At 35.2% G+C, this 14767-nt stretch overlaps 2 protein-coding genes across 3 annotated transcripts in view; both read right to left on the bottom strand.

Moving 5' to 3' along the window:
* The window catches only part of LOC147831238 (uncharacterized), a 650544-nt gene that overhangs the window by 226382 nt on the left and 409395 nt on the right, over nt 1-14767 (bottom strand). The window lies entirely within an intron of this gene.
* Nucleotides 1-14767, bottom strand: part of cntn3a.1 (contactin 3a, tandem duplicate 1) — a 193199-nt gene that overhangs the window by 101388 nt on the left and 77044 nt on the right. For both annotated transcript variants that reach the window (XM_087306666.1, XM_087306667.1), the window contains exon 5: nt 12749-12844. In XM_087306666.1, coding sequence (XP_087162792.1) covers nt 12749-12844 — 96 coding nt within the window. The remainder of the gene's footprint in view (nt 1-12748; nt 12845-14767) is intronic.

The following is a 14767-nucleotide window of genomic DNA, read 5'->3' as shown; positions in this document are numbered from 1 at the left end:
GTTTGAAAGCAAATTAGACCTAAGGGAGATGACCTTAATGTTTTTTTTTTATTTTTAGTAATTCCAACTTTGAATTTTAGAATGAATAGGGCATAGGGGGGATAGCTGGAAATAGAACACAGCCAGGAACTATGTTTCTAACGACAGCTTCAGAGCTGTAGATGCGAGTGCAATTAGAGCAACGGATTTGGGAAACAGCAAATCAACAAACTATGCTTGTAACCTTAGTTGTTTGTAAGCTTTAGTTGGCTAAAGATGGTTTTGGGAAACGCACCCCAGAATAGCTGATCAGTGTTAGGTAATGACCCCACATGATCGCAACACAGATACACAACACAAAGCACATGGAGTAAAGAAAAACATATCCACGTAACAACATTTCATGAGTTCACACTTACAGATATTTGAGTAAAAAGAATATCCGTATTTCGCATGCTGTCCCGGGAGAGGGCTCTGAGCTTGGAAAGACACCCTTACTCATGTTATTCCCCTTATCAGAATAGAAAGAGATAGGGTCCGAGCGCAGTGTCTAGCCTGGCTCCAAAACGCTCTACCCTAAGATTTAAGTAGGTATTGGGTTTAAAAGTGTGGAGTTAGGGTGGTAGAGGGATACTAAAGTCAAGAGACAACGGAGGTATTACGTGTTTGTTATAGGAGTATGGTCTTGAGCTGATTGGGTAATAGAATGATTGTCTGTGGTAAATTAGCCTTGTCAAAGACTGATCGGCTCCTCCCGAAATTTGTTTATAAAACATCACAAAACACTACTGAAAGAGCGCGGAGGAGCAAGAAAGAAAGAGGGAGGAGCTACATTATGTCCCACCCTCTTTTTGTGTTTCAGTTGAGATTACGTCAAACAGAATAAAATTGCATATTTAAAAAGCACTTTATGGGACATTGACAAAATTATATCAGTAGCCCTGAACTGATTTTACAATTATTTATAACTATTCTGTCAATGCAGCTATTTCGCTTTCCTTTACATTTAATCTGATTACTATAATAAAGCATGTATAACAGCAGTAACACTAATGCTGGGTTCCCATCAAATGCAGAGCACCACGTCACTTGCTCTAGTTTACTCACTGTATGTTTTTGATCTCACAAGGGAATTATTTTCACTTACATGGAAGATGTGATTGAGGTACATTCTTCAGAATCGTGGCAAACACAGCAAACATACCGCATCATTTGCAATTTGCATCATTCTACTCATCTGCATTTCTATGGTTCTGCATGCAGAAATGGGTAGGTCTGTCGTACTATGACACCCAAATCATGCAAGCACACGCACTTCTAATGTTATTACTTTTGGGCCAGTAGGGGCCTTCTGCTCCTACTAGTAGTTTTTACATTACTGTGACAGTTGGGTTTAGGGTTGGGGTAGACCTTAATAAAATATATTCATTCATTCATACATTCATTTTCTTTTCGGCTTAGTCCCTTTATTAATCCCTTTAGCCTTTTAAACCTACTAGTAGGTGCAGAAAGCCCCTACTGGTCCATATCTATCAGCTGACAACCACTGATACCACCCATTGAATCGAGTGATAACATTCGAGATGGCTGGCAAGCATGATTTCAGGTGACATAATTGCTAGTCTAGTAACTGTGGAAGCAGATTTCATCTTAATAGTGATTCAACCACTGGTATCATTTTACATACATTACTTTAAAGTTACGTAAATGCAGTGGTGCTGCTTTAATAGACACACACATCTCTGGAAAAGTCCACTTTGAAAAATTATAAACAGACAGCAAATATATTACTGCAGCAATGACAAGTGGCATAATATTTATTTATAGTGCATTGTCTGAAGATTTATGCAGAGGTATTTCATACTGTGATCTCTCGTGAAGATAGTAATTAATTCCCACAGAGCTGTATGTTTATGCTTGCTGGCAAAATAAAAAAAAAGTTATTAAAAAAATTTAGGGAGTTTTTAAAAGAGTGAATCTTGTTCAAAGTTACATACAATGGTTGTGCTAGTTCATCTGACTAATGCTGAGTATAGATAGCAGAGAGAGAATGTTACAGCCTTGAATTAGTGCATAGGCTTGTTTACATGCACTCATTCAAGGCTGTTTTAATTTAATTACTGTAAAGTTACGTCTTTGGGCAAGACTTGTTACAGTATGTCACTCTGCCAAGCTTTAGCTACATAAAAAAAAATAATAATAATGCAACACACCAATGGTACATTAAGATTTTATGTTATAGTCTGTTTGAAATAAAAATAATTTAGGGGGTAATATGTTAGTGTGCTGTAATACAATGACAAAATTATAATAATTCATCCATTTTGGAATGAACCGCCAACTCATCCAGCATATGCTCCACGCAGCAAATGCCCTTTCAGCTGCAACCCATCTTTGAGAAACATCCATACACACTCGTTCACACTCATACACTACAGAAAATTTAGCCTACCCAATTCACCTGTACCGCATGTCTTTGGACTGTTCGGAAAACAAGAGCACCCGGAGGAAACCCCAACGAACGTGGGGAGAACATGCAAACTCCACACAGAATCGCCAACTGACCCAGCCAAGGCTCGAACCAACGACCTTCTTGCTGTGAGGCAACAGCACTAACTACTGAGCCACAGCTTTAACAAAATTATATATATATATATATATATAAAAAAAAAAAAAAAAAAAAATATATATATATATATATATATATATATATATATATATATATATATATATATATATATATATATATATATATATATATATATCTCACTTCCACCAATACGGATTAATGACTCTACACTTCAGCTTCTCATCAGATTGTCTGTCCAATCAAATGATCTCTAGAATCTGGAGCATCCCGCCCCTATACACTGTAAATAGAAGTTAAAAATGTGGCTAGAAATGTTTACTTGTTCACACAATTACTATTTTTATGGTAAATGGGAAGTGTTTGACTTAGCATTAGGATAGAGCAGATTGTATGTTTATGTCAACAAATACGACAAAAAAGACCACTAAAGGGACCTATTAAATTTTACAAAGTAGGCTATATTTTAAAGAATTATGGTAGAGGTTATGAAGAGAAAATAGTCAGACTCAGCATTACCATGAGACTGTGACTGTCATAAGCTGACAAATATTTTAACAAGTTCAGTGGCACTGGTCAAGCTTTGCCTGATACGCAATATGTTATTGGCTATTAAAAAGAAGAGGGGCTGCTTAATATGTTTCACCCCTGTCTTCATGTTTCAGTTGAAATTACTTAAACACCTGCAATAATGTTACATGTATCAAGGCAGTTAAAGGAACCTTCAATTAAAGTGTTCTAATTAAAATGGCAAGTTGTTTCACCGGTGAACATGATAGGTTGTTTCTTCTCAGGCACTGAGCTGGAATGGCCTGTTCACAATTCGTAACAATACATTTACTGGAAAATATGATATTCAAATGATGGGAAATTTCAAAAAGCCAAAAATTTCAAAAAGCCAAATTTTGTAGCCAGAAATTAGCCACAATGGCTACATTTACATACACCCAAATAACCCAGTTGTAATGGGATTGGCAGTCCAATCAGATTCAAAAATGATTTGGTTCAAACATATTAATCTATCCAATTGAGCTTGATCCATCGAAATCGTTTTTATCTAACTACTTTCTCAATCACATTCAGAATACTCTGGGGTGCATCTGCCTATACACATATTTTGATAAATGCATAATTGCTTGTATAATTTGTATATTTTATTTAGGCTAATTAATAAAAATAAATAATAATAATTGAGCACTTTATTTTAGACATGTGCTGTAACCTAAACATAAGTTTAAGTTATATAAATAATATTTATTTATTCATTTTCTTTTCAGCTTAGTCCCTTTATTAATCAGGGGTTTACCACAGCGTAATGAACTGCCAACTTATCCAGCATATGTTTTATGCAGCGGATGCCCTTTCAACTGCAACCCAACACTGGGAAACACCCATGCACACTCATTCACACACATACACTACGGCCAATTTAGCTCATTAAATTCCCCTAAAGTGCATGTCTTTGGACTGTGGGAGAAACTGGAGCACCCGGAGGAAAGCCACAGGATCACAGGGAGATCATGCAAGCTCCTCACAGAAATACTATTTCTAATACACCCTGACAAAGCTTGAACCTGAAACCTTTTTTGCTGTAAGGCGATTGTGCTACTCACTGTGCCACTGTGACGCCCCATTTTTTACAATACACTTAATGGTATAAAAAAAAAAAAAAAAAAAAAATATATATATATATATATATATATATATATATATATATATATATATATATATATATATATATATATATATACATATATATATATATATATATATATATATATATATATATATATATATATATATATATATATATATATATATATATATATATACTCTGAGCTTAAATTTATGCTAACATGCGAAAGTTTTAATTAGGATGTTTATAAAACACTTTCTTTATTTTTAATTTCAAAAATGAATCCTCATTGCACTTAAGTTTACAATGATAATAAAGCTTGAAAACAAGTTTTTAATTATTATCAAAGGACTTTTTATTGCTTTCCTCCATTATTTTACTTCAAATATACATAAAGTACAGTATATTTACTAGCTTGTTCGTTTGCATCCCGTCCATTTGTGCAGTCTAAAACTGCTGTTACACATTAAAACTAAGTCTTAATCTCTTAGTACCGCAGTGCAACACGCAGTAGTATTGTACATAGGTGACATTTCATACCTGTTTAAACAGATATTTGAAACTGTTCAATTTTAGGGAACATATAAATAGATTCAATATAAACAGATTCAATTCAAACGGACTGATGAAACTGGTAAATGTAAACATAGCCAAGTGGTTCAAGTAATCATATCATAAAGAATTGAGCATCTTTCCTTTTTGTTAGTTTAAATTGAAGCACAAACAAACAAACAAACAAACAAACAAACAAACAAACAAACAAACAAACAAACAAACATTTGTCAAAAAGTCCATTAATGCAAAAAAGTCTGAACTTTTCTGAAAAGATATCAGGTTATTTATTTATTTATTTATTTTTTGTCCTGATGGATCAAAGCAATTGTAAAACAAGTCATTTCAGCCTCTGGTAAGTTTTAAAAGGTCTGGCTCCATTAAAGCAATAAGGCCTAATGTGTTCAGCCCAACACTAAACACAGTAATCAGGACAGCAGGGGGACAGACGAACACAGCACTAATGCAGCACAGCTGGACAAACTACTTTTCATCTCAGGCAAAGCTTTTTGACGAGAAGTGACAGAATCAAGCACAGACCACATTTATGCTTAAACACCAAAAACAAGCCGTATACATTACTCTACATTTGACAGCTTAAACACATTTACTTACAGGAGACAAACAACTGCAAACAAACAGTGGTGAAAACATTCTATACATCAATGTAATAACTAGAGCTCACCTAAAAGTGTTCAGATGTTTCCGAAATCAACACGCGTTGCTATTAAAATGTTGAAAAATTGATTGACAGCATAAAAAGTCTTACAATCAATCCCTTCTTGACCTTTTTAAGTGTGTTCACTGTGAGTTAGCAGCAAGAGCAAAAAGCTTGCATTGCATAATGTCTAACTTTTGCGCTGTAGTGCACCACTTAAGGGCAAATAAATCATAGAGCACAGAAAAGGAGGAAATATATGTTTATGATGTTATTTGGGCAGTGTGGGTTGAAAAGCCTTTATGTGGTGAACTAATTACAGTGGACTATAATTGCTGGTTGGAGTGGGGCAGTTAACAGGAACAAATGGTATAGCCTAATCACACTTTGTTGGCAGGGGATATACAATAACTTTGAATGGACTGAACACTCACATGAGAGTTTAAAGAATATATTGTAAACCACACTTTGAATAATAAATGATGTAAAATGATGTATTATTTCTATAATTATAATTATATGTGACCATGTACCACAAACATAAGTCATAAGTGAGATATATTATGTAATATATGTAATAAATAAGCTTTCCAGTGATGTGTATTTTGTTAGGATAGGACAATATTCACAACTATTTGAAAATTTGTAATCTGAAAGTTAAAACAATTTGATATTGATAAAATCGCCTTTAAAGTTCCTTATATTAAGCCCTTAGCAATGCAATGCACTGATCAAAAGTAAGTTTTGATTTATTTAATGAACAAAATGTTCATTATGTTCATTTATGCAACATGATCTTTACTGTTGCGAATGATAGACGAGCAAATGGGTAGTAATCAGGGCTTGACATTGACTTTTTTGATCACCAGCCACTGTGGCTAGTACATTTCTAACATTACTAGCCACTTGCCATTTTCACTAGCCACAATTTTGTTGCTTAGAAAATATATTTTGTATTAATAAATGTGACTTTGAGATGCTAAGATGACTTGATTTAGATGTTGTGTTGTCCACATGCCTCCTCATTTATTTCACTGTTTGTGTTTGTTGTGTGTGAGCTTGCTCACTGTGCATCAGCAAATGGGTTGTGTTGTATTTCAAATGGTTATTTCACTTTTATTATTTTCATATTACTTTTTTTAGGGTTCAAAATTAAGGGTTTACCAATTTTGACCATACCAAAAAGAAATAATTATTTATTAGCCACAAACTGTAAATGTGACAAAACAAGCAAATATATAGCTGTATACATGCACTTTCTATTCGACAAAACTTTTCTTTTTTTTTTATTGACATTTAAAAAGATTTATTGCCATGTATCTAAAATATGTACAGTAATCTGTCCTGGATAAAGGTCCCAGATCAGCAGTTACTACACATAAATGGGAAGTTAATCTCATATTAAAGCAATGTTATTGCAAAGCATGATAATTAAACTATATTAACAAAATAACTGTAAGCAAAAGAAAGCAGGTAAAACATATCACGAGTGATAATGAAAGGATGATCACGTGCCTGAGAATAATTAAAACGAAAGCAGTGACTGCTGCTGCTTACAAAAGGTTTGCTGTTTACATGAGCATTGCTTTTTGTCTAGTCTATTTCAAAGAGAACCAAGTAATCATCCTCTCATGAGGTATTCACCTGCTTTTGCTCGAGCGAACAGTTATTTTTGTCAGTTGTGCTGATCTCGATTCTAAGATCACATTTGCATGCATATTAGGCCATCCGTATTGTCGAACCCTGCTTTAAGAAAACTACAATGTAAAAATTATTTCCAACCTGCCAAAGTGGCTAGTGGGAGCGGCTGTCTAACCCGCCAAAGCTGAAATCTACCCGCATTTAGCGGGTTGGCGGGTGTTAATGTAAAGCCCTGGTAGTAATGCAGCTTTGTTTTAAAATGGTCAGGCAGGCATGAGTCGAAAATGAGCATATACACTGTAGTAAAGAATCCTAGAGTGTAATACAAATACAGGCAAAAGTTTAGGGCAGGGGGGAAAGAATAGAAAAAAAGAAAGAAACAATAGAAAAAAAGAAACAAAACACTTTGAATTGAATGCAATAGCTAGGCAATACTCATCAATGCATGTGTAAAACTAAAGCTATGGTCACAGTAAACTTTTCTCCCTATAGACTTCCATTCATATCCATGCTAATGGGATAGACTTGTGCGGCAAGTTTCGCAGTTCGCTGCACTAGAAAGTTAAAGCTTGATAAACACTGACCTGCGAAATCGCATCACGTGGCTGCGTAAGACCAATCCAAGATCAAAACATGACCTTTCTAAGAAATTCAGATTAGTTATTGTCTTCATCTGCTCAACAGAAAGGGCTGATTTCGGCATTAGAAATTAAAGCAATGTTCACCGATGGCGAGAAGAACAGCGCGGTTATAGTCTGTATACGTGGTATCACAGGTAATCCGTAATAGACACAGTGGAGACCTCACAAGTTACCTCACAAACAGGCCAACGCAGCGGGTCAAATGTCCAAAGTGAGAGAGAGGTAAATATGGAGTTTTACAGCATTTCTCTGTAGTAGTAAAACGGAGCCGTAGTAGCCGTAGTAGCCGTAGTAGCAGCTCGTGAGCTGTGAAGAGCGTTATTTACTCGCCCCTGCCTCCTTCGCCGTAGTATTGCGACATTGCACATAGTAGATAAATGACATAATTACGTAACAACCGGTTATGATCTAATACTGAACCGATATCAATAATTTTGACACCCCTAGTAACGAGTAATGATGCAGCACATAAAAAATCTATCAGAGTAAAAGTATTAAACTCATCAAAAATATTTACTGAAGTAAAAGCGGACGTATCTAAACAATACTCCAGTAAAGTACAGATACAGCCTTTTAGTACTTAATTACAGTAGTGAAGTAGGTCTACTTCGTTACTATACATCTCTGGCCATGTCATGATAATAAAGGTTTCATGACAGTCTTTTGAACATCCCCCTTAAAGTAACGTATTACCCTGTTGTCACAGGGTAGCCACAGCGGAATGAACCACCAACTATACATACAGTATGTTTTACGCAGCGGATGCCCTTCCAGCCGCAACTCAGTAGGAAACACCCACCTTCACACACACACTCATACACTATGGCCAATTTAGTTGATTCAATTCACCTACATTGCATTTCTTTGGAATGTGGGGTAAACCAGAGCACCCAGTGAAACCCACATGAACACGGGAAGAACAACATGCAAACTCCACACTGAAACGCTGACTGGCCAAGCCGGGACTCGAACCAGTGACCTTCTTGCTGTGAGGTGGCACTGCCAACTACTGAGCCACCATGCAGCCCTATTACCTCGTTGTATATTACCTTTCAGTGAATGTCACAGTATACTTTCTCCTGTCAAAGTTTTAGAATAATCCAAAAATGCTTTTAAAATTCTTTTATAATTTTTGGGACTTGTGGAGCTGTTCATCGATGGATTTGCTCTTTAGTGTTTGGACTTTCAGCAGTGAAAATAAACCACACTGAGATCAACTAAACTTCTGAAACTAAACTAAAATAAACTTTGAAAACTGGATTGACAGTTTCAATTTACTAGAACTTCTATGTTCAGCTGTTTGACACAATCCACATTGTAAAAACCTTATAGAAATAAAAAATTATTTGAGTTTAAAAAGAAAATGTTTTTAGCATTGTGTGTTTTGCACCATCACTTTGGTGTAGGTATTAGCATTTATTTGGGAATGCAACAGGCAGCAGACACATTTTTTACATAATTTCCTACATTACTGACAGCTGATTGCATCATTTCACTAGAATTGTAATGAGGCACTTGTATAAAGTGCCTTTCACAGAAACAACACCTCAGAGATGAAGCAGTTTAACATTTTGCAAATATGATATTGATTTTACACAAACAGTTTAATAAGTTAACATTATGCAGCTTACTGCGCATTCATGCCACCACTGGAGAGAGCATCAAAATTTGCTCCTGCCACCACAACAATGCGTTCACATCACCGCAAATGTCACAGACTCGGTCAAAGTCATTCCCCTCGCTTGTCAGCAGAGGTCATCATCCCCAGACTATTGACATTACATCATCCACTTTACTGATTAGCACTCACACCTGCAGCACATCTCCCAATCACCTGGCACACGCTTATAAGCAGCACAAACACCCAGTCTCATTGCGAAGTCTTGTTCTGCCCTGGCTAACACTACTGAGCATTTCTCATCTGTGCCTGCTTTCCCGTTGCTTACCTTACCTTACCTTGCCTTGATTACCAACCTTGTCCTGCCTGCCGCCTGCCTTGTACCTCAGCCTGAATCCCGACACTGATCCAGGCAGCCTGCCCTGAACTCTAACCTGCACACTGACTTTGATATTCGCCGCCTGCCTTTGACCCATGCCTGCATACTCCTCCTGTGTTTACCAGCCACCAGCCCTTCGACCTTATACTACGGTGTTTGATGCGAGTTCGCACACGCACGACATCTGTGTGCTTGTTTTTAATAAACTGTGTTTAATAAATATACTGCAAATGGATCCCTCTGTGTCAGCCACTTTGTTACAGCAAACATATGAGCTAACATGTTTATATGCAATCTAAAGACAACAAAAAGATGCCTTTAGTGTGTTAAGACTTGTTTAAGTAATGTTTACTAGCCTTGATTTTAAAGTAAGCATCACAGCAAAACTGACAATGTTCATTTTGCTAGCACACACTGTTAGTTTTAGGGAGAAAAATTAATCTGTGTAAATTAATTCAGTGAAAAAGCCTTTTATTTTTTATAATATTGGTCAATCCAAATTTGTAATTTTGCTTTTGCTTTGGAACAGCCGTCTTCTCTGATGATGTCAGTTTGACAGTTTGCTGGAAATATGCTTAAACACAGCCTTCCAACCTATAAATGTGCTGAAAGTGAAAGATTAAGGGCTTTATTTTAACAATCTAGGCGCCAAATCTAAAGTGCATGGTGCAAAAGCCTTAAGGTCTTGTCCAAGTTCACTTTTGCTATTTTAAGGATGGAAAAATACGCCTGCACCCCGGCAGAGGGTCTGACAGTGTTGTGCTTATTTTCTTAATGAGCTATGGGCATGATTTGAGCATACTGTGCATTAAACCAATCAAAGACTCATCTCCTATTCCCTTTAAGAGTCAGTTGCATTGCGCCATGGCAAATTTGCTGTTTACATGACAGACTTCGTTAGTAGAAAAGCTGAATGTTTCACTAGCGAAAAAACAGTTAAACAGACCACCTGTGTGAGGATAAAGAACGAGCCTCCTCCATTCTGCCTTTTTACTTTCTCTTTACTTTACTTTTACTTTTTACTTTACTCCTTTACTTTCATGGTTAAGGAAAGTGTTGTACGCACTCCACTGAAGACATCCATAAGCCTACGTAATTAACTTTGTTTGTTAAGCACAAAGATTTGTTCCAAAACTATTTTTAAATTTAGTTCTAATTTCCAGCAAACGAATAAATTAACAACATTAACGAAGTGTGGTAAAAAAAAAAAAAAGTTATATCCAAAGACACATACTATTCCAATGCCCCATAGGGCAAAGCACAAATTTTTAAAATATTTTAATCCTTTAATTTTTTTTCATATGTGATATTTGTGTATTGCTGTACATGTGTAATCGTTTGTACCTGCATAGGTGCATAACTAACATGCTCTGTGCTGGACTTTAGACCAGCTTTTAGTTGGTCAATGGCGTAGTCTATTTCAGTTCCTCAAAATAGCAACATGCCAACAATGCACTTTAACAGACCTTTTTAGACCAGCATACCCTTAAGTCCACAAAAAATTACAGTTGCACTGGTCTGAAAATAGCAACCAAATCACGCCATACATGTCTTGTGCCTTGTTGCGCCAGGTGTATGATAGGGCCCAAAAGGTTGAGCGCAAAAATACAATTTTGACTGATTTGAAATGAGCTCCAAACTCCATATTCAGTTTCAAGTGGAAATATGTCATCATACTGAAATTACAGTCTTAAGCAACTACTGGTTTACGCATTAACATTAACTTATTTGCAGAACTACATAACAAATTTGAGAACTAATGTGATTGGAACCAACATTTACAAGGCTATGTTTTTTAAAACGGTGGTCTAGTACCGTTTCAACTCTCTTTGGGTCACATACAAAATGACTTTGATGGGCTTGTCAATGATGGTGTGAGTGTATGATTACATTTTAGGCACAATACAATCTGTTTTGGGTCAGTTTCATAAACGAATATTTTTACAACCAAAGTCACAATGGAACTTCTAGTTATTTCTAAGCAAACACATTCACATCAAAAAAAGTGACCCAATGATTCATTCATGAAGCCAGTTACTTCCATGATAAATCAACCATTGGAAATTAATCAATTAAATGATTCAGTGACAAAGACAGTAAGTTGCTGTCACTTACTAGCAAGTTTAGATCATTTTGTTAAACGTTATTTCACATATTTTAATATTGGACTTTTTTTATATTGAAAGTAAAAGTTTTAAGCTGGTAAATGCAAACGTGACATAAATATAACACATTTACAGTTAAGTAAATATTTAAATAGATTCTGGAAATAAACTTGTGGACAAGCTGTTCATTAACATGCTATTACATAGCTATTTACAAAACGAAATAATAAGTTGTGTGATACACTGGACACAAAAATTACATGACAGTACATCTATATAGAGCATCCAAGTGCATCCATTCAGTCATTCATAAATAAATTTAGGACTGAAGAATCACACAGCTCATGTATTCCAGTTTAATATACTGTATTTACACATAAATGCACTGTTTAAAAAATCCATACATGATCAGTTATCTGTATTTTGTGATTCATGTCTAATGTTTTATTTTTTATTTTTTTGTTTATGATTTTGAATTGCATTATGGGGCCTTGATCTTTCTTCCAACAAATTTTAACATTGAAAAGTTAGGGCTGGCATTGTACATTGCCACTGTACTGTACATTGCACTGTACAAAAACCTTGTAATAAACTGCTAGTGTATTTTTTTTTTTTTTTGCTATTTTTCAGACTTATTTCTCTCTATATTATTTCTTAAACAATATATTATTTTAAACTACTAACATTTGAATTAAAAGTCACATTGTTAAACCGTAAAGTTGAGTTTTCAACATCAAAAGTTGACAGCAGAGTTCAAGGTTCCAATGTGCACTTCACAATGGTTAATAGAAAAAAAAGCTGAATAAAAAGTGAAAAGCTGAAAATAAAGTGAATCACAAAATACTGAAACTGTTAATTAACAGATGTTTTTACAGAGTATATTTATCTATCCTGTTTTCCGAATATCCACTAAGAAATCAGTCAGCCAGTAATAGACAATAAAGCACCTCACCTCCCATATAAGCTGGTGGGCCACAGAGAAGAACCACCCCCTGACCCTCTCTGACACGCACTGGACTCCTCATCTGGGTTTTAAACTCCTCCAGATCTATCAGAAAAAAATGACAGACAGAAAATACAGAAATAAGTAAAAGTAAATATGTATAAGAATTTAGTTTTTAAAAAGTGTCACAAACCCCCCCATTTCTGCAGTGGACTGTCCTCAACACAATTTTGAAAAGTGCAGCCAGCACAAGTCACACGAACTAAAAAAAGATGTAATGAAGAAGAAAAAGAAGAGGATGATTAAAAAAGACAAAAAAGAAGACAAATCAAAAACTATTTATTTTATGTTGAGATTTTTTTATTTATTTTCCTTTTATTTTTCATTAATTTATCTTTAAAATCTTTCTTAATTTTTTGGCACAAAGTTGATTTTAGCTTTTTAAAACAACCCAGGCGGATTCTAATTACATACCCTTATATACATTTCTGGAGAGCGCCAAATACATCCCAGGAACTACCTTTTTTTTTTTTAGCAAATTCGACAGAGGCCACTGTGTACACTTTTTGATATATTAAATTTCTCCAGTGAGTGCAATTTGTGCCTGCTGTTCTCGTTTAAATCCATCAGAGGCTGCTATTTACTGACTGACCGACTGACCATGATATCCCTACCCACCCCCTTCCCGAAACTCAACCTATAATGTTTAAAAAAAAATACCTGAAAAAGAAAAAAACTCTTGCAGAAGTCTGATTTTTACAACATTTTCGGATTTTACCATGTTCTCACCCTGTTATTCACTTGTTTGTTTTATTTTTTTGCTTTTGTTTTTGTCTTATATGCTTTCTGGAACCATACCTCCCAAACTGCATAAAACCTCTGATTTGTTTGTGCTGTAAGTATTATATTGTAAAATAGACAATCATAAAGTTGTAGAATAAATATTAAATAAAAATAAATAAATAAATAAAAACTTTATACTTTATTAGAATTGCTTTTTAATCTCTAGTCTGATTTGAATTAATGGAAAGATCCGACTGTAAAGAGACTGGTTTTGTGGTCCAGGGTCACAAATGTGGATATGCAAACTGCCCAAATGAAGCATCCAAAAATAAATGATTAATTATAAATAAATAATAAATGATCAATAAATTATTAAAGCATTCACAAAAATGAATCAAAAGGAAAAAAAAAAAAACCCAGTCAGTAAAATAAACAGCATACTTTGATTTGTGAGTAACTGCTTCATTCAGTGAAAGAGAACACAGAGAGCGCTGAAGATGATGGAGGTTGTGTGTGCTTCACCTGTGTTGAATTCAGTGAGGGGGTTGTGTCTAGAGAACGGCGAATTCAAACAGAATATGCATGAACAACACATCCGCTGGAAACACAACAATCCCCACACGCCTTCACGACACCATCCACAAACTAGGGGTTTGATCAGGCTTTAAAGAGTGTCTCTGTTACTTTTTATGCTAAGTTGCACTGAAGTACCCACATCAGGAAAAGTTTCCTTTCAGAATGTTCCGTCAACAAATTTTTCAGTTCACATAATATCTCATTACAGAGTCCTTACAAGACGTTTTTGGGAGGCCAAAATAAATAAAGCGACAGCTCTCTGCTATACATATGCAATAAAATCATTTGCTCGTTGGGATACCGTACATATAAAGCACTCATCAAGAAAAAGACACACTTCACTGCCTCTAATTGGCTTCTTGGTTATCAACTATACGCTGTGTTCTGTTCATTGCTTTCGGCAAAGTAAACACCATAAGCCCTTGTGAAGCTGCAGAGATTGAATGCAGTATTGTATTGAAAGTAATGAATTGGTGACCTGTAAAAAAACAGGGTAAAGGAAACTGCGTTTTTTTTTTTTTTTTTTTTTTTGCATCTCCGTTATAATGTAAGAATGAACTGAGAAAACCAAGAGGTTAAACACGCCATAATAATATTACTTTAACATTTCAATTATTCGGGATGTAAAACAATTTGCGCAAAATAAAAACACAATTAAGCGAAGTTAAA

The sequence above is a fragment of the Danio rerio genome, chromosome 23 (genome assembly GCF_052040795.2).
Source record: "Danio rerio strain M-AB ecotype USA chromosome 23, GRCz13ab, whole genome shotgun sequence".
Classification (NCBI taxonomy): domain Eukaryota; kingdom Metazoa; phylum Chordata; class Actinopteri; order Cypriniformes; family Danionidae; genus Danio; species Danio rerio.
The sequence above is the reverse complement of the archived record's forward strand: the minus strand, read 5'-3'. Positions and strand labels throughout refer to the sequence as shown.